Source organism: Peromyscus maniculatus, chromosome 7 (genome assembly GCF_049852395.1).
Source record: "Peromyscus maniculatus bairdii isolate BWxNUB_F1_BW_parent chromosome 7, HU_Pman_BW_mat_3.1, whole genome shotgun sequence".
Classification (NCBI taxonomy): domain Eukaryota; kingdom Metazoa; phylum Chordata; class Mammalia; order Rodentia; family Cricetidae; genus Peromyscus; species Peromyscus maniculatus.
The window spans coordinates 54,070,707-54,089,686 of record NC_134858.1 but is presented as its reverse complement, the minus strand read 5'-3'; the positions used below and the strand labels follow the sequence as shown (position 1 = coordinate 54,089,686).

At 51.8% G+C, this 18,980-nt stretch overlaps 2 protein-coding genes across 4 annotated transcripts; one reads left to right on the top strand and one right to left on the bottom strand.

Moving 5' to 3' along the window:
• Positions 1 to 1,308: 1,308 nt before the first annotated feature.
• Imp3 (IMP U3 small nucleolar ribonucleoprotein 3) lies at positions 1,309 to 2,326 on the bottom strand. The gene has a single exon (XM_006971547.4). It carries the CDS (start codon positions 2,249 to 2,251, stop codon positions 1,697 to 1,699), a length of 555 nt encoding a protein of 184 aa, XP_006971609.1. The 5' UTR covers positions 2,252 to 2,326; the 3' UTR covers positions 1,309 to 1,696.
• Positions 2,327 to 7,011: 4,685 nt separating this feature from the next.
• Snx33 (sorting nexin 33) lies at positions 7,012 to 17,935 on the top strand. 3 transcript variants are annotated; one of them, XM_016004361.3, is made up of 3 exons: positions 7,012 to 7,999; positions 8,774 to 10,474; positions 16,413 to 17,935. In XM_016004361.3, the coding sequence occupies exons 2-3, from the start codon at positions 8,998 to 9,000 to the stop codon at positions 16,664 to 16,666; spliced, it is 1,731 nt and encodes a 576-aa protein (XP_015859847.1). In that variant the 5' UTR covers positions 7,012 to 7,999; positions 8,774 to 8,997; the 3' UTR covers positions 16,667 to 17,935. The 3 variants fall into 3 exon arrangements, with proteins under 3 accessions (XP_015859847.1, XP_076432462.1, XP_076432461.1); XM_076576347.1 differs by having other exon boundaries at positions 7,279 to 8,504; XM_076576346.1 differs by having other exon boundaries at positions 7,279 to 8,660.
• Positions 17,936 to 18,980: the final 1,045 nt, after the last annotated feature.

The window sequence follows — 18,980 nt, the reverse complement described above, 5'->3', positions numbered from 1 at the left end:
GCAGTCTCTTAAAAGAGAGTATCCAATTCATTTATCATGCAATCTGACCCATCTTCCATTCTCATCTGAAAAGTGGAGAGTAACTAGTCTACATATTTAAATGGGCTGGTTGGGAGGGTTAAATAGGTTAATACATATTACCTACTTAAAACTGGGTCTAATATTAGAAAGCATCTCATGGTACCTTCCCTGCTTTATGTTTACATGTTTTACTTTTACTTATTTTGCTTGTGTGAATGCACACGACATTACATGCATGTGGAGGAGTCAGCTCTCTCCTACCACGGTGTGAGTTGCAGGACTGAACTCAGGTTGTCAGGCTGAGCAGCCAGTGCCTCCTTCCCTATTTCAAATCTGGTCTGGCACATTAATGCCTCCACCTAGTGAAGTGGAGAAAGCACATAAAACCTAAGCCTGGCCTGGTGGTGGTGACACATGCCTTTAATCCCAGCCAGGGATACACAGTGAAACCCTGTCTCAAAAAACAACAAAACAAAAATCCTAAACTTCATCAGTGCACACTGTAATCTCAGCACTGGAGAGGCTAAGGCAGGAGGATCACTTGAAGTTCCAGACTAGCCTGAGCTATGTATCAAAAATCTGTCCAAAAAAAAAAAAAAAAAAAAATCGGGCTGGAGAGATGGCTCAGTGGTTAAGAGCATTGGCTATTCTTCCAGAGGACCTGGGTTCAATTCCCAGCACCCACATGGCAGCTCATAACTGCCTATACCTCTAGTTTCAGGGGATCCAACTCCTTCACACAGACAAAATATAAAAAAAAAAAAATAACCACCACCTCCCCAAAAAAAGAACCTAACACGCTGGGCTCTGTATTTTATTTTGTCTGGGCTAAAACTTGATGCTCTCTTTACCAATTCTATCACTTTTATTTTTCTTTTTGCTTCGTTTTTGGAGTAGTGGTACTTAACACTGAACCCATGACCTTGCACATAAGACTAAACACACATTTTACCACTCCAAAGAACATCTGTTTTCAGGAATCTCCTGGGTCACTTCTAACCACTAGCTGGCCAAGCTACAGGGTGATCATTTCCTTAGGCAAGCAAACACTCCAGGCCTTTAATATGGTATTTCCTGGGGCTGGAATATCAACAGGAAGCCTTGTGGATAAAAGCTCTGCCAAAACATGCATTCCGAGAAAAGGACTGGTCAAGTGATAAATCTGTCCAGCTTGTACAACATCCTGTGGCAGACCTTACGCCTGCAATCCTACTCCAATTCTCAGGGTTCATGAGCTCGCAAGGTCAACAGATATGGATGGATAGAAGGCTAAGTAAGAAGAAAAAATTTTGCACTTAACAAGGTGGTGGGGACATTTATTTCCATAAGGAAAAGATTTCTTTAAACGGGGAGTGAACACTTTAACATTCAAGTCGCACCGTTTTATATATAAAACAAAAACCTAACCCAAAGTCTCCATCTGTACAGTCCTCTTTCAAGATGACAAGAGCAAAGGAGGCAAGAGGTAACGTCCCTGCTTCTACACCATAAAGTTTAAGGCGCAAGAAGCTAACAATCCCCAGTGCAGTCCAACAAAACTGCTTCCGACTGACTCCCAAGACAGTCATTTAACTATCAGTCCAAATTCTAACAAAAATTTTCCGGAACAAAGGAGCGATTCTCCCCATCCCCGGCTCAGTGACCTGTAGTTGAGAAGCCACGGGGAGAAGACTCGTTAGGCATCCAGATCAAAGTCATCGCGCTCCTCATTGTACTCCAGCACGTGCCGCTTGATCTTGGACGAGTCCACCCAAGTGACAAAGTCCTCCATGCTGCGAGTGACGAGAAAGGCGGGATCGGTGACCACGTCTGGGCCCACGCGGACGTGACCCTGCTCCACAAAGGCCACAGCAGCCTGGAGGTGCTGCGCCATGCGTAGCTTGAGGAGCAAAGTAGGCAGGCGGCGGCGGCAGAAGGACGAGGCTGAGACGAAGTCGCAGAGTTCCAGCGAGCCACGCGTGGGCACCAGGCCGAGAGCGTACAGCTTGTCCAACAGCGCCGCCGAGGCGCGCACGCGAAACGGGTCGCGTTCGGGGAGGTCGCGCAGGCGCCGCGCCAGCTCGCGCACGGCGCGGCTCAGCTGGTTGTAGCGCGTGTACTCCTCGCGCCGCTGGAGCCCGTACCGCCGCAGCACGCGCAGCTCGTGAAGGTTGTGGTCGGTGACCTCCCAGTTTAGGAAGTCCACCTGCTTCAGCAGCTTCTGCTCGTGGAACTTAAGCTTCCGCACCATGTTGGAGAACGCCAGAGAAAGCCGAGAGCACGTTGACAACGCGGCACAACTTCCGCCTCGGCGCGGGAAGACCCGTCCACACTTCTGGGCCAATAAGAAGAAAGCGGAAGACCACGCCCCCGTTTTTCATTGGTCCAACTTAGGAACTTCCTGTTGTGGGGGGGAAGGAGACCATTGGGAGGTCGGAGAGTCGTATCCTGCAAAGTGAGCTTCTTAGCTGCCGGGAGTCGTCGAATCTAGTACTCAATAATTTTGTCTCAGATTTCTGTCTTTGGTGACCTTGAAGAGAGTCTGCCCTCAAGAGCTGCAGACGTTACTTTCGGGAGAGGAGTGACTGCTTTTGAGGGTATTTACTCTGCTAAAAGATGTGGTTAGAACTGTGCGAACCTCTCGCGCCAGTGGTCCCTAGAGTGGTCCCTCAGCCTGCAACAGGTCCATCACTGGGCTGGGAAAGGGATTCTCCTTGCCAAGTAGGACTGAGCAGCACCAAGCCTCTGGCATACTGGTTTCCTGGACGTTTCCTAGACGTACGTAATCAGGGTGGGAAGCAGCCTGACATCTGGCTTCTACTCTTTTGAGACTGTGTCTCCCTAGCCAGCCATGATTTCGCCGTAATCCAACCGGCCTCAGTCTTCCAGAATGTTGAGATTCCGAACATGAGCTAGTATGGTCATCTTATTTATTTTACTTAATTAATTTGTTGTTTATTTTTATTTATTTATTTTTAAGACAGGGTTTCTCTGTGTAGTTTTGGTGCCTGTCCTGAATCTCGCTCTGTAAGACCAGGCTGGCCTCGAACTTGCAGAGACCTGCCTCTGCCTCCCGAGTGCTGGGATTAAAGGCGTGCGCCACCACCGCCCTGCCTATTTTATTTTTATTTTACTTTACTGAGACACAGGGCCTCTCTATGTAGCCCTGCCTATCCTGGTACTGTTTATGTAGACCAAGCTGGCCTCGAACCCAGAAATCCACCCACTTCTGCCTCCCAAATGCTGGAATTAAGGGCTTGCTTCATTACTCTCAGGTCCTATTTTAGAAGCAATTCTATGTTACTCAGGGCAGTTTTGTGTTTCCGCAAACTCCAGTAGTTGATACCCACCGAATATGAGGAACTCGGAGCATAAATACAAGTCCTAGCCCTTTCGTCTGAAAAAGGTGAAAATATCTTGTCTGGCAAACTCTTGCCCAGAAATCCCCCAAGCTCAAGAATATCTTCCAGCATAGTTCTTGTCTGAAATCATAGAAACAGAACTAAGGTTTAAAAAAAAAAATTCTATTGACTCTCCACTCGGATAGGCCCTTCCCCCTTTAAACCCTGGCCAAACCTCAAGCTCCTGGTGCTTGGCACACAGTCCTCATTTCCGAGGTGAGGTTGTTGTCCCTCATTGTCTTTATCAAAGCACAGTCTGCTTCTGTTGAGGTCAGAAGAGCTGTGCTCTTGTTTCCAGGTCTGCTCAGATCTAACATCTTTGATACTGAAACCTCAAAGGGGTTTCATTGGGGTTGTGGTGTCCTTCCCAGGTCTCTCTCCTCTCCTCTTCTCTCTGCCCCTCCTCTCCTCTCTCTCCAAACCCCTGAACTTGCTATGGCTGCCATCTAAACAGTCAATGGATGGACTCCATTTGATGTCTGTCTAGGTGACCCATGCAAAGAAGTTCCAGTGATAGAACGATCCCTGTTCTTGTAGCCAGAGAGACACTCACTGCCCCCTTCCCTTTTTGTCGTCCTCGGGGTCTGGAATAAAGAGCACTGCACAGATGTGGTACAGACATACATGTACACCAAGCCAGTATACACTCTTAACTGCTGAGCTGTCTCCATCTAAGGTCATCCCAGTGCTACAAGGAAATACACTTCAAGCTTGTTATAGACTCTAAAAGGAGCTGAGGCAAGATGGCTTAGCAGTTAAAAACACCACTTACTCTGGGCAGTGATGGTGCAGGCCTTTGCCTTTAATCCCAGCACTCAGGAGGCAGAGGTAGGCCGATCTCTGTGAGTTCCAGGCCAGCCTGGTCTACAGAGTGAGATCCAGGACAGCCAGAGCTACAAGAGAAATCCTGTTCCAGGAAAACAACAACAAAAACTGGCCAAGTCTGATGATCTGAGGTTTGTCCCTAGGACGTACATGGTGAAAGGAGAAAACTGAGTCTCACAAGTTGTCCTCCGACCGACCTCCAAAACATGCACTGCAGCACACACAGAAACCATAAGGAGGCTACTGTAGCATCCAGGTCAGATCAGAAAGAAGGTACCTGAGGGCAGAAAATCAGTACTGAGATGTTTGTAAAAGGAGAATGACAAGTGATGAGAAGAATCGAGGATGACTTTTTTACATCCCAACAGCTTAGCTATGTATATATACGTCATCACCTGAGATGGAGAAAGAAGATACAAGTAGAGAACAGATCTGGGGATGGCAAGATCAGAAATTCCAGTTTGTAGATGGTAGGTTGGAGACATCCATTAAAAGTCCAGGGGCTGGAGAGATGGCTCAGAGGTTAAGAGTTCAATTCCCAGTAACCACATGGTGGCTCACAACTATCTGTAATGAGATCTGGTGCCCTCTTCTGGCCTGCAGGCTGAACACTCACTGTATACATAATAAATAAATAAAATTAAAAAAAAAAAAAAAAGAGTTAGAAAAAGCATACCTAGAGCATATATATAAATCCAACATGGCTGTGTGTGTCTGATTTGTTTGGATACAAAGACAATACAGGAGCAAGCCTGTTATAGCTACTCAGGAGACTGAGGCAGGAGGACTACAAAAAGGTGTGCCTGGGTTACAGAGCCTTTATTTTGTGCAAGTTGGAGGGTCAGACTGGACCACTTGAGAACCTGTCACAAAATTGGGTGTTATGGTACATTCCTGTATCCCAAGCACTTGGAAAGAAAGGCGGGGGACATTGCAAGTTCTAGCTCAGTTTGTCTCATAGGGAGACCTTGCCTCAAAAAGAAACAAAGGAAGAAAGGAGGGAGGGAGAGAGGGAGGAAGGAAGGGAAGGAGGGAGGGAGGGAAAGAAGAGTGCACAAACCTAGAATCTGGGTTATTTTACTCGGATAAAAACAGCTGTGAAGCAAAACTGAATTTTCACATCAGTAGGTTAAGAGCTGGGGTTGCTCCTTGGGAAGCCCAGTGACCAGGTTAGCCCACGAGCCTGACACCTCCTTCCTTGTCCCCTGCCACATGGACAGCCTTGACCTTAAAGGCTCAGTTGTATTTCCTCCCAGCTGCTTTCTTTTGCTGGTTTTGAAAAGGTCCAGCCATGTATATAGCCCTAGCTGGACCTTCCTAGAACCTCCTAGATAGACCAGGCCAGCCTCAAACTTGTAGAAATCTTACCGCCTCTGCTGGAGACCTTCCTTCCCCCACCTGCTTGAGAGCCTCTTCTTGTTCCTATAATCTCTGTTCACAGACCTTTCTGCTAGTTGAGGCTAACAATAACAACCATTTCTTTAGTGTTTGCTAGGTACTAGGTGCTGTTGTAGACACTCCTTCCCTGCATGAGCTTACTTAATACAGTTAATAGGCTTTCTGAAGCATGGGCCCCACCCCGCTGCCTCTGTCTCCCAAGTTCTGGGACTAAATGTGTCCACCACCACACCCGGCTAGTTTTTGTTTTTTTGTTTTTTGTTTTTTTTTTTAATTGTTTTTTTGTTTCAGAAAGGGTTTCACACTGTAGTCCAGCCTCCAACTCATGGTAGTTCTGTTTCAGCCCCTCCTCAGTGTGTTTTTAACTTTTGGTAAGGTCTTGCATTGTGGCCCAGGCTGGCCTGGCACTCACTATGATGGCCTGTACAAACAAACTTAGGACCCTCCTGCTTCAGCCTCCCAAGAGTGTCGCCCCAACCAGCAATGTGTGCATCTTTATAGGGAGGCAAATCCAGATAGTACCAATGAAAATGAGTTTCGGAATCAGAGGTCTGAGAATCATGTCCCTCAAAACAGCTAAAGGTCCCAATCTTTTTTTTTTTTTTGGTTTTTCGAGACAGGGTTTCTCTGTATAGCTTTGCGCCTTTCCTGGAACTCACTTGGTAGCCCAGGCTGGCCTCGAACTCACAGAGATCCGCCTGCCTCTGCCTCCCGAGTGCTGGGATTAAAGGCGTGCGCCACCACCGCCCGGCCCTAAAGGTCCCAATCTTTAGCAGCACTAATTTATACCAGTAAATTTGCAACCAGCAAGACTAGGAATGGGAAGCTCTAGTGGGGGGGTGTGTGTGGGGGGGGTGTAAGGGGTAGGAGGTGGTAAACAGTGCTCCAGGGCTCAGCTTGGAAAGGGGTCTGGGCTAAAGTCTTTGTGCTACTTCAGACATCTCCTAGAAAAAGAGAAGGTCCCTGATAGGTGTTCCACTCAAGCTGAGGTAGTGCCTCCCATGAATTTTCCACGGCACTGGCCACACTAGGCATTTTGCCTACCTGTAAAGTTTCTAACTTTGTTGTCTTTCCGGGGGGTTGGAAAATTATCGGTACTCGGTTAATTTGTTGTTTAGAATACATAACTTAATGGGACAGATTGTTTGAATTAAAGACCGGAGGGGCACGGCAGGAATCCAACCGTCGTGCTATTTGCTCCAGTTCAGCACAATTCTTATCCTAATCAGTTCACCGCGTTTTGCATCAACTGGAGGATCAAATCCTGGAAGCCTAGAGGCTATCTACCAGATTACGCCCTCTCCTTGGTGTTGCTGGCCGGAAAGGAAGATCCAGTTTCCGCGAAAGGACAAAGCAACCCAGAACCCGCCTGTGCCTAAGCTTGTTCCTTGCCACTGCAGAAGTAGAGTCTTGCCTCCCACCCCCACACACACCGAAGGAAGCTGCCCAAAGCTGGGGTGCTCCCGGCCCTATCAGGCTCGCAGCATCGGGTATCCCATGCGGGGCACCAGGGTCGCACAGTTTGCTGCCTCCCCCTCCGAGAACAATCCGGTATCTGTTAGTTCCTAGACTGATCGGAGCAAGAGAGACGGGTGAGGAGGCTGGGAAAGGGTAGGCGGCACCGCAGCGCTGCTCCCTGGCAGCCGGCGCGGTTCTCCGAGTCCTTAGCTCCCTCCTTGCCACTCGGCGCTCGGCAAACTTTTCGGAGTTTTCCTGCCCTTGCGTCACGGAAAAGGCAGGCGGGTGATCGAGTCCAGGAGGCGAGGCCCCGCGGCGGCTGGCGAGCTCCCCCGCGCGGCGCTCCAACCCGGGTGAGAGGTGGCTCTCGGCACCGGCTACTCGGCGGCTGAGAGCTTGCAGCTCCCCGACTCCCGAGTCCACTTCCCGGATCCCCGCCACCCGGAATGAACCGGGCTGGGGGGGCGCCCGCCAGAAGGAAAGAGGACGGAAAGCCGGCGGTGGCACCCTGGCCTCGGGAGGGCGGAGCCTTGCGGTCCCTGCTCCGCCTGGACGCGCAGAAGTGCTGTGGAGTTTGCTCAATTCCCTAGCCTGCTTTCCCTCCCTCATACCTCCCTCCCTCTGTCTCTCCACCCCTCACCTCCCCTACTGCTGTCCCCTCCTTCCTCGGGACGCCACCTCCTGGACTTCTTTTCCTTCTTTTTTTGGATTTTTGTTTTGTTTTGGATCTGGCTTCCCGCTGGTAGCGCTGAGGGGCTGCAAGTGCGGGGGAAGGAGGCAGGAGGCTGGGGCTCAGCTCATCCCTCTCGGGCAGCATCCCCCCCGCCCCCGGGACATCGCGGAGAACGAACCTCCGGACGGCCGGACAAACAGCCGGCCGCGCCATCTATTCGAAGGAACTCCATCTACCAACTACTGTTAAGTGTTTGCTGGCACACCAGTGGTGGGGGTGGTGATGGTTTCTGTTAGTGTTACCTCTGGACAGGGGTCCTGGGACTCGGATCAGGGTCAGCTTAGTACTCCGAAACTGCTGAGGAATTAGGCAAACAAAAGAGGCAGAGAGAGAGAGAGAGAGCGAGAGAGAGAGAGAGAGAGAGAGAGAGCAGAAGTCCTCTGAGCGGCTTGTCGCGCCCCCTTGTTCTCTGGGGGTGGGGGGCTAGCCAGTTGCAGGGCGGGAAGAGGGCACCAGAGCGGGCTAGGCAGGGTCGCACCCCCTAGGTCGTGTAGTTATCCTCCGGTTGTGCAAGCTTTGGCCCTTGTTTTCCCGGCCTGGCTCGTTTGGAGGCCGGACACATCCACCCTTGGAATTGGTTCAGGACTCGGCTGTTATTCTCCTCGCCCCTCTTGGATTTTCTGGATTCTTGAAGACGCGGTGGCCAGGGACGAGAGAGGAAGGAGGAAGGAACAGCTCTTCAGAGGAATGTGAGAGCCTCCCAAAGGAGCTGGGAGCCGGGGAGGCAGAACCTTGCCTGCGTTCCTGGGACCGTGGTCCGCAGCGGATTCTTTTCTGTTGTACAACCTTGTTCTAGTGGAAAGTGTCTGTCGCATTCTTGTTTCTAGCAGAGCTTGTTTCTCCAGGTCATTTGACTTTTCTACTTGGTGTGAGAAGAGGGAGTGACTCCCTCCCTCTCATGGGCTGCCAAGGGAGGGAAGAAAGACTGTGGTCATGACCAACCCCTCCCTGTTTACAGGCAGATACCCCAAGGCTGGATAAGGCTGTTTCTGGACCATGGACGTTTCTTTGAAGAGAAGGCAGCTAGACCTCATCTTGTGCATGGCCGAGACCCCTGCCTGAGGGTCTGAGTAAGGTATACTAGACTTGGAGCTGCAAGTACATTTTTGGACACCCTGCTGAGCATCCTGAGTCCGGGCAAGGTATTTTCCTTCCAATATTGACCTGCCTGGTAGCCTAGCCATGGCACTGAAAGGCCGAGCCCTCTATGATTTCCACAGTGAGAACAAGGAGGAAATCAACATCCAGCAGGATGAAGACCTGGTTATCTTCAGTGAGACTTCACTGGATGGCTGGCTGCAGGGGCAGAACAGCCGTGGGGAGACAGGGCTCTTCCCTGCTTCTTACGTTGAGATCGTCCGTCCTGGTCCTGGCATCAACACCAACCACGTGGACTACCCCAGCAGCCCTGCAGGCTCCCTGGGCACCCAAGTGAGTTTGTATAACAGCCCTAGTGTGGCCAGCCAAGCCAGGAGTGGTGGGGGCAGTGGCTTTCTCTCAAACCAAGGAAGCTTTGAGGATGATGATGACGATGACTGGGATGACTGGGATGATGGATGCACAGTGGTAGAAGAGCCAAGGGCTGGTGGCCTAGGTACCAATGGGCACCCTCCACTCAACCTTTCCTACCCGGGTGCCTATCCCAACCAGCATATGGCTTTCCGACCCAAGGCACCCTTGGAAAGGCAGGACAGTCTAGCGTCTGCCAAGCGGGGCAGTGTGGTGGGACGGAACCTCAATCGCTTCTCATGTTTCGTGCGCTCTGGAGTGGAGGCCTTTATCCTTGGTGATGTGCCCATGATGGCCAAGATTGCTGAGACCTACTCCATCGAGATGGGCCCCCGTGGCCCTCAGTGGAAGGCCAACCCCCACCCATTTGCCTGCTCCGTGGAGGACCCCACCAAACAGACCAAGTTCAAAGGCATCAAAAGTTACATCTCCTACAAGCTTACACCCACCCATGCTGGCTCACCTGTTTACCGGCGCTACAAACACTTCGATTGGCTCTACAACCGCCTTCTCCACAAGTTCACTGTCATCTCTGTGCCCCACCTCCCTGAGAAGCAGGCCACCGGCCGCTTCGAGGAGGACTTCATTGAGAAGCGCAAGCGACGACTCATCCTCTGGATGGACCACATGACTAGCCACCCTGTGCTCTCTCAGTATGAGGGCTTCCAGCATTTCCTCAGCTGCCTCGATGACAAACAGTGGAAGATGGGTAAACGCCGGGCAGAGAAGGATGAGATGGTGGGTGCCAGCTTTCTGCTCACCTTCCAGATCCCCACAGAGCACCAGGACCTGCAGGACGTAGAGGACCGTGTGGACACATTCAAGGCCTTCAGTAAGAAGATGGACGACAGTGTCCTGCAGCTGAGCACCGTGGCATCAGAGCTGGTGCGGAAGCATGTGGGAGGCTTCCGCAAGGAATTCCAGAAGCTAGGAAGTGCCTTCCAGGCCATTAGCCATGCCTTCCAGATGGATCCTCCCTTTAGCTCCGAGGCCCTCAACAATGCCATTTCTCACACCGGCCGGACCTATGAAACGGTTGGTGAGATGTTTGCTGAACAGCCCAAAAATGACCTCTTCCAGATGCTTGACACACTGTCTCTCTACCAGGGCCTGCTCTCCAACTTCCCTGACATTATCCACCTGCAAAAAGGTAAGCCCTTCCTGAGTGTGGCGTTCTACTGGTCCCTGGGAATATGAGGACAGCCTGTACTACAGTGAACAGCTCATCACATTTTCCTGTCTCGGTCTCCATCGCTGGCTCAACAAATGTACTGAGATGATTCTCTAGAGAGTGCTGCTGTAGGCCTAGGGAGTGTGGACAGGTTTGGTCTCTGTTCTCTCTGAGCTCTGTGTGTACCTTCCTGTCTGATCTGCTTTTTCTGTGTCTCATTGACCCTATCACACATGGAGCCCTAAGATTCTGGGAACACAGAGATAAGCAGATCCCAGATTCTGCCTTATATGAACCCATGGGTTGAAAGAGGACCCAGACAGACACAGGCAAGGGCACACTGCAGGCTGTCTTACCGTCTCATAGGCTCAGCTTCTTTCTACCTTTGAAGCATTTGAGCCCAGACCCCCCCTCCGCCCTGTCTGCTAGCCCCTGTCTGTGCAGGAGGATCTCTGTTTTGCAGATGAAGTCTGTGTCCACAGCAGAGTGGTTGTGGATCAGCTGAGACTACCCCTTCCTCCTTCCAGCTCCCCAAGGACATATCTATATTGGCCGCCTCCCAGGTCCATCATGTTTTCAGTTTTCATGGCCCCCTGTGTGGGGGAGGGACCGGATGAGCCCCTGCCTGTTGAGGAACTGCCAGTGAAGTGACTCATCCTGGGTCACATGGGGCACTAAGCTGGGCAGTGGGGAATAGAACCCGGGGTCCAGGGCTCTGTTCACAAGGGCCAGTCAGTCTCTCTTCCCTTCCCAAGCTGGGCTTCTCTTACGGAAGAGTTGAGACAGGGGCTGGCCTAGCAGGTGACTGAGTCTGGGGACTTAGAGAAGGCAGATGTCACTAGAGAGGTGTGGTCCTCCCTGGGGCGGTAACTCAGGAAGAATATATTCAGGGTGTGGGGCTGGCTCCCTGGGCCCTAGGCCCTGAGGTCAAAGAGTTTTATTCTGGGTGGCCCTCTGGTTTGAGTGTGGGGAACAGCAAACATGATACCCCTGCCCTCAGGCCCCTGTCCTAATTACGAAGGTGGCTGTCAGAACTCCAGCTGCCAGGCACCTTCCCCCTCCACCTTTTCCTTTACCTCTTTTGTTTGCTGAACCCTCACATCTCCACCCACTTTTCTCCTCCCTTCAGCCCCAGGGATTCAAAGCCTGAGTTCTAGCCTGACTTTGCACCCAGCTTGCCTTGTGTCCCTGGGTGGGAAGGGCCTTTGCCTTCTTGGGCCTTCGTTTCTTAGGCCTTTGAGGGAGAGACTTCTGGGGAAGGCCTGCCCTGCACCTTTGGCTGCTCCCGTAGATCTGGCTTTGCGCTCAGAGCAGGGGCCCAGCCTGGCAGGGGCAGGTGCCTTCCTGTGAGGAAGTGGAGCCACACACCGTGCTGGGCCTGGGAAAGCTGGTTCAACCAGCTCCTTGGATGGCATGTTTTTTGTGTGGGCAGCAAGAGGCTGGGCACAATGATTAAACAGCTACCCCGACGCAGTGGCTGGAAACTCTCACTTAGAGCAGAGTTGGGGCAAGAGGGCAATCACGTGTCCGCACACCCAGTGTGTCATCGAAGAAGAAGAAGAAGAAGGGGGGAGAAAGCTATATTGTCCTTTCTACCTCAGATAGGCAAGTGCGTAGGAGAGACCTTGTCTCAGTCTCCACTTGAGACATCTCTTAGAGTCAGGGGCCTTCTGGGGAGACCCTGCAGCCTGAAGCAGATGTTGCCTGTGTCTGCCTCCTGCAGTGCCAGCCCTGCTCACTCCAGGTTCTGAGTTCTGGCCTGAGTCTAGAGGGAGTGTGAGAGGAGGAATTGGAGTTGGTCTAAGACAGAACTGGGCAGGCTGTGGAACCTGCTGCTGGAGGAGAACATCCTGTACTAGCCTTGTAGATAGAGGCTTTCCTCGGAGACAGTAACAGGGACATTTGGTTCTGGGTCACATGATTCAGTCTGTCCCATCTAGACATTTGAACAAACGGTGAGCATGTGAGGGAACAGTTGGGGGAGGGTGGGGAGTCAGGAAACAGGGCTTGGAGGGACCTGACCTATAGGGTGACCTGACCTATAGGGTGACCTGACCTATAGGGTGACCTTGGAGAATTTTCTCCCCCAGGCTCCATGTTAGTTTGACATGGAATCTGGAGCTAAGCTGAGCTCTCCAGGTCTGTTCTGCCCACTTGGTCATTTGGGGGAAGAAAAACCTAGTAATAGCTATCCTGCCACAGTTGACTGCCAAGAGCAAGCCAGGACCCTGAGAGCCAGCAAGGTCAGAGGTCAGTCTTAAACCGGTCACACTAAGTAGCTGGTATGGTCCCTTCAGCTTCACAGATAAGCAGCCCTGAGGTGATTTGATAGCGGAGCGGGTATGGGGCCAAGTTGGAATCTACTGTATCAGGCAGATGGAGGCAGGGACTTCCCAAGGACTGGACAGTTGAGGTCGATGGTGCAGAAGGGAAAGGAGGAAGGGAGGAGGCTTGGGCTTCATACTCCAGCGCTCCTCCGTTTGTGGGCTTTGTGTACCTGAGGCAGGTCTCGGACTACAGAGCATCCTGAGGAATCATGGAGCATGTGGCTTAGCTGAAGGAGGGTAGGTAGTTCCTGTGGGTGCAAGCTCTTGACTAGGAGACAGATAGGTCCAGCCTTATGGAATCCTTCCTTCACCTAAGCAGCAGATGCTACTGCTCTCCTCCTCTAGCTTTGTTTTTAATTATGTGAGATGTGTGTGTGTGTGTGTGTGTGTGTGTGTGTGTAAACATGAGTGCGGGTACCCACAGAGGCCAGAAGAGGGTGTTGCATGCTGCCCTGGAGTTGGAGTTGCAGGCAGTTGTGAGCTGCCGACTGAACTCTGGTCCTTTGTAAGAGCAACAAGAATGCCTCACCATCTTTCCATTCCAGTGGTAGCAGCTGCTTTTCCTCCTCCTTTTTTGAGACAGGGTCTTGCTTTGTACCCTAGGCTAGTCTTTTTTTTTTTCTTTTCCTTCAAGACAGGGTTTCTCTGTGTTGTTTTGGTGCCTGTCTTGGATCTCACTCTGTAGACCAGACATAAAAGTCTTTTTTGCTGGGCATGGTGGCGCACGCCTTTAATCCCAACACTTGGGAGGCAGAGGCAGGTGAATTTCTGTGAGTTTGAGAACAGCCTGGTCTACAAAGCAAGTTCCAGGACAGCCAGGGCTACACAGAGAAACCCTGTCTCAAAAAAAAAAGATCTTTATTTAAAAAATCATTTTAATTTATTTTATGTGTATGGGTGTTTTGCCTGCATGTATGTCTGTGTACCACATACGTGCCTGGTACCTGTGGAGGTCAGAAGAGGGTATTCAATCCTTTGGGGCTGGAATTACATACAGTTATGAGCTGCCATGTGGGTGCTGGGAATCAAACTCAGATCCTCTGGAAGAGCAGTCAAGTGTTCTTAACCGCTGAACCGTCTCTCTGGTCCCAAGAAGACCTTCCTCTGAGTGTTGATCTGCCAGCAGTGCTCCCAGACTCAAGCAGGCAGGCCACTGGAGTTCAGGCTTCTCCCGGGTCTCTGCTTCAGGTAGACTCGATTTGTTGAAGCTTAACTTCGCTTTCTCTGTCTTGATCTCTTATTTCTTCTTAGGGTCCCTCCTACCCACTGTGACCTTCTTGGATACTTGTGCCCACTGTCTGGAGGCTTACATAGGGTTTTTGTAGTAGCGATGGTGTCCATCCCCTGGGTGTGGAGGGCCAGGCACCCTCCACTTACAGGAAGAGGGTTGGGAGCCCTGCGGCCAGTCTCCTCAAGATCTTAGTTTTTCTTTCAGTAGTTGTGGTGGGATCAAACAGCTGCCCTTGAGGGTCTCTCCAGCTCTGAACTCTCTTACCGTGTTCCCTCCTGTGCCCAAGACTGTGCTGGACTATCAGGATGGAGCAGGAGGCAGGTGATAATCGAGGGAAGGTGTCGGAAGGCCTGAGTGAGCTGAAAGCTGGGAGCTCCAGATTTCTTTTGGGTACTATGTATGGAAGCATCTCTCTCCAAACTTGAGGCATTGTGTGAAAGGCCACTAGTCACCATTTAACCTTGCTCTTGCTCTCTGATAGAGATGCTGTCTCTGATAAGGGTATCTGGAGTCCCATCCAGTCTGTAAAGCCCTGGCATATAGGAAGTGCCTAGTAAGTGCATTTTGAATACGTCTGACAACTTCAGGGAGAATTAAAAGAGTACCATGTAGAAGAAGCGGCATGGGCTGGGGAATGTGTCTTATTTTGTGGAGTGCTTGCTGGGCATACATGAGACCCTGGGGTCAGTCTTCATAAACTGAGTATAGTAACAAGTGTGTTTGAGATCAGGTTGGTCTACATGAGACCCTGTCTCCAAACCAAGCAAAACAACAGCAAACAAAACAAAAGAAGGGCTGTCGAGATCACTCAGAAGTTCAGAGGACCGGCTGCTCTCCCAGAGGATTCAGGTGCAACTCCCAGCCCCTGCAGAGAGGCTCACAACCATCTATAACTCCAGTTCTAGGGGATCTGACACCCTCTTCTAGCCTCTCACAGTACCAGGCATGCACGTGATCCACAGGCATACATCTAGGCAAACATTCATACACATAAGATAATAAAATACATTTTAATAAAAGGAAGGAAGGGCTGGAGAAGTGGCTCGGTGGTTAAAAGCACGTGCTGCTCTTCCAGAGGACCCAAGTTCAGTTCCCAGCACCCACAACAGGCGGCTCACCACCGCTGGTGACTCCAGGGCGTGCGTGCGCCGGGTGTGTGTGTGTGGGTATGGGTGCTCTGGAGGGATCTGAGTCTCTGGCCTCCGCTGACACTCTCATGCATGTACTCTCCTCCCCAAATACAAATAATTAAAAAGGAAATAAATCTTGAAAGAACAAAACAGTCAACAAGAGGAAAAGTGGGGTGAGGCCCCCCTTGCCCTGGGGACTCCCTTTCGTCCTTTGAGAGTGAGTGCCCACAGACACACGCCCTCCTCTTCTCCACAACCGGCTAAAAGGCGAAGATAGTCACCTGCCTTTTCTTCAAAACTGAACTCATTAACTAATTGTTTGTTGATTCAGCCCAGTTCTTCCTGATTAAGGCCCCTGCCCAGGTTTATCCCTTTCTATTACCATCTGTCACCTGTTTATCAGTACAGTCTCCTCTGGTTCTATGGGGACAGGGGTGAGGAGTGGGCGGGGCTTGTATGTCAGGGAGCCATACCAGGTGGCCTTTGAAGCGCAGTGTTAGAATCAGCTGTTCGAAAGCAGGCTGGGGACAGGTGCATCGGGAGGCATTCTGCCTGGGGCCCTGGGGAGAGTTGGGTATAGAAGTCAAACCTGATCTAGGCCTTGAATTATGCATAGGTAGGGAGCCAGCAGGCAGGGGTAAGATAGGAAAGAACTGGGAGGGTTGCATGGACACGGTGACACTGGAAGTCACCTGTGCAAGAGCCAACTCCCTGAGGCCTCCTGGGCAGGGCAATGGGTGTGGACTGTCCTCTGCAGGCAGTGTAGAGCCAGCACGGCATCAGGCTTAGGGAACATCTTTGGGTACTATGAGATAGACTCTCAAATCAGGGGGATGTCCCTGTCTTAGCAGCCCGGGGGTGAGAAGAGTCAGTTCAGCAGATGTGTCCACATCTGTGTGGGCCAGATCTTGTGGGACCTGGGGAACATGACAGCCCCCAAACTCAGGGGAAGCCAACCAGCCAGAGTGCAATAGCTAAGATACAAGATGTTGGGAAGCCTCAGGGATCATAGGGCACACAGAAGGCTTTCTTGGAAGAGAGAGGCCAAAGCTAAAATAGGAGACAGTGAGGCCTGTGATGTCTTGATGGAGACCGTCGGGTGGGTTCAGGAGGAAGTCTGGGTGGAGACATCTGAGGCGTCATTCGCCTTTGTGAGACTAGAGGGATGTACAGGGAGTGAGTAGGGGAGGTCCAAGCCCTGACCTGCCTGTCCTGTGCTCTCCCGCCAGGTGCCTTCGCCAAGGTGAAGGAGAGCCAGCGCATGAGTGACGAGGGCCGCATGGCTCAGGAAGAGGCAGACGGCATCCGCAGGCGCTGCCGCGTGGTAGGCTTCGCCCTGCAGGCTGAGATGAACCACTTCCACCAGCGCCGTGAGCTTGACTTCAAGCATATGATGCAAAGCTACCTGCGCCAGCAGATCCTTTTCTACCAGCGGGTGGGCCAGCAGCTGGAGAAGACCCTGCGCATGTACGACCATCTCTGACAGAGTGACCACACGTGCAGGTCCCCTTCCCAGCTGGACCTAGTCCCTGCAGCCCACCCCACTCCAAGGCTCCCTGCCCCCAGCAGTGGCTCAGGTGCTCAGGAGTGGGAGAGGCGAGTGGCCTGTTAGGAGAGAAGGGACTTTGGAGACGTCCTGGTACCCCTGGAGAAGTCTTCCCTCACTTTAGAGATGGGTGAATGGAGACAGAGTCCTCTGAGCCAAAGCCTGGGCTGCTGGTCAGTCCCTAGAGAGCAGGAGTCTCTGTAGCCTGTAGTTCACGCTCACCTGGCCACCACACCCTGTTTATTCCCTGGACTCCGTTGACTGCTGTGGCCATGGCTGAGACACTAGTGACCAAGCCTGGAACATGCCTGTCCCAGAAGAGCCACCTTTCAAGATGGATATCAGACGCTGCAGTGTGACAGTGACATTTAAGGATTCCCGGAAACTCCTTGAAGGACCACAGAACTCTGCTGGGTGGGGAACGCTCCATGGAGGAGGTGACATTCCAGAAGATCTTGAAGAATTGCAAGGACCTACAAGACAGGAAATGGGTGAAGGACATGGGGAGAGGACCAATGCCGTCTCTCCTCTTCTTCACCTTTTCCAAACAAGTTTGGTATCCTCTCCGTGGGTTCTGGTCAGTCTGACAGAGGGAGGGATCGTCCTTGCTCCGTGGTCCCTGGATTTCCCTGCCGTACCGCTTCTGCAGGGGGACTCAGGCCAACTCCCTCCTAGAGGTCTTGGACTCCCCTCTACCTTGCTTGGGGGACCCCCTCTACTTTTCCTTATTGAGGGGACTATGCAGCAACTTTCCCTTCTCTGGGCTCAAGATGCTCAAGCCAGGAAGCACAGAGCCCTGATGGTGCCTTTCTTTCGGGAGGAACTCTCCAAAGTGACCAGCAGGAACTCCCCATCTAGCAGGTCCAGGTCCCAAGTTCCCAGGCGCCTTTGCTTCTGTGGCCTGGTCTTCTCAAAGCCTTCTCATTGCCCAGTGGGAAGTCTGAGAGAAAGAAACTGGGAACTTTAGACCCCCTGCTCCTGGCCAGGCTCACTCACAGGTTGTGCTACCACCCACCTATGTTTACATCCTCCAGGAGTTACTGCCCCCTCCCTTACCCTTCAGGCCAGGATGCGGCCCAGCAGAACGTTGTTGGGAAGTGACCCTGTCCCCGCCGCCGCCGCCTTCCTGGAAGCCATGGTCTGCTCCTGGGTCCTGCTGCTTCACTCTTTCCTCTTGATAAACCTTGTACAGTTACTGTAACAGAAGCACGGTCTTTTCTTTTGGAATCCCGGGAGCAGGGAGAGTTGGGGGAAGAACAGAACCCAAACTGCCCCTCTGGACTGGAGTCAGTGATGTTGGTGGGGTTAAAGTTAATTCATAACTTCAGAACAAGCAAGGCTATACTGGTCAGAGGCCCAGAAGGCCCCATCCCCCCAGCTGGCTCCATGGCCTCCTCAGACCTGGGTCTCCTCATTGTTTGCCTGTGCTTTGGTGCGTGCGTGCGTGCGTGCGTGCGTGCGTGCGTGCGTGCGTGCATGCGTGCGTGTGTGTGTGTGTGTGTGTGTGTGTGTGTGTGTGTATCTGTGTCTGTGTGTATTTGGGAGGAGGTGCTCCAGGAGGCCAGAGATCAGCAGTGTGTGTGTGTGTGTGTGTGTGTGTGTGTATCTGTGTCTGTGTGTATTTGGGAGGAGGTGCTCTAGGAAGCCAGAGATCAACATTATATCATTATGTGTGTGTGTGTGTGTGTGTGTGTGTGTGTGTGTGAATTTTGGGGGAGGTACTCTAGGAAGCCAGAGATCAGCAGTGTGTGTGTGTGTGTGTGTGTGTGTGTGTGTATCTGTGTCTGTGTGTATTTGGAGGGAGGTGCTCCAGGAGGCCAGAGATCAGCAGTGTGTGTGTGTGTGTGTGTGTGTGTGTGTGTGTGTGTGTGTGTGTGTATTTTGGGGGAGGTGCTCCAGGAAGCCAGAGATCAACACTGGGTTGTCTTCAGCCTTACTACCTTATTTTTGAGCTTCTCGTGGGTCTGAAATTTACTAATTGGGCTAGGCTGGCTGGCCAGCGAACTCTAGGGATCCTCCTGTCTCTGCCTCCCTAGTGCTGGGATTACAGATAATCGGTGTGTATGTAGTCTTGGCTGGCCTGGAAGTCACAGAGATTCACCTGCCTTTGCTTTCCAGTACTATGATTAAAGACATGTGTGGTCACGCCTAAGTTCTGGCTTTTTGCATATGTCAATGGTTCGGATTTGAACTCAGGTCCTCAAGCTTATGCTGCAAGCACTTTACTGACTGAGCCATATTGCCAGCCCCT

Bases quoted from the DNA above. Each gene is read 5' to 3' on its own strand.
- Snx33 (XM_016004361.3), top strand. From the start codon at position 8,998: ATGGCACTGAAAGGCCGAGCCCTCTATGATTTCCACAGTGAGAACAAG. The intron at 10,475-16,412 runs GTAAGCCCTTCC...CTCTCCCGCCAG, and splicing joins CATTATCCACCTGCAAAAAG to GTGCCTTCGCCAAGGTGAAG.
- Imp3 (XM_006971547.4), bottom strand. From the start codon at position 2,251: ATGGTGCGGAAGCTTAAGTTCCACGAGCAGAAGCTGCTGAAGCAGGTG.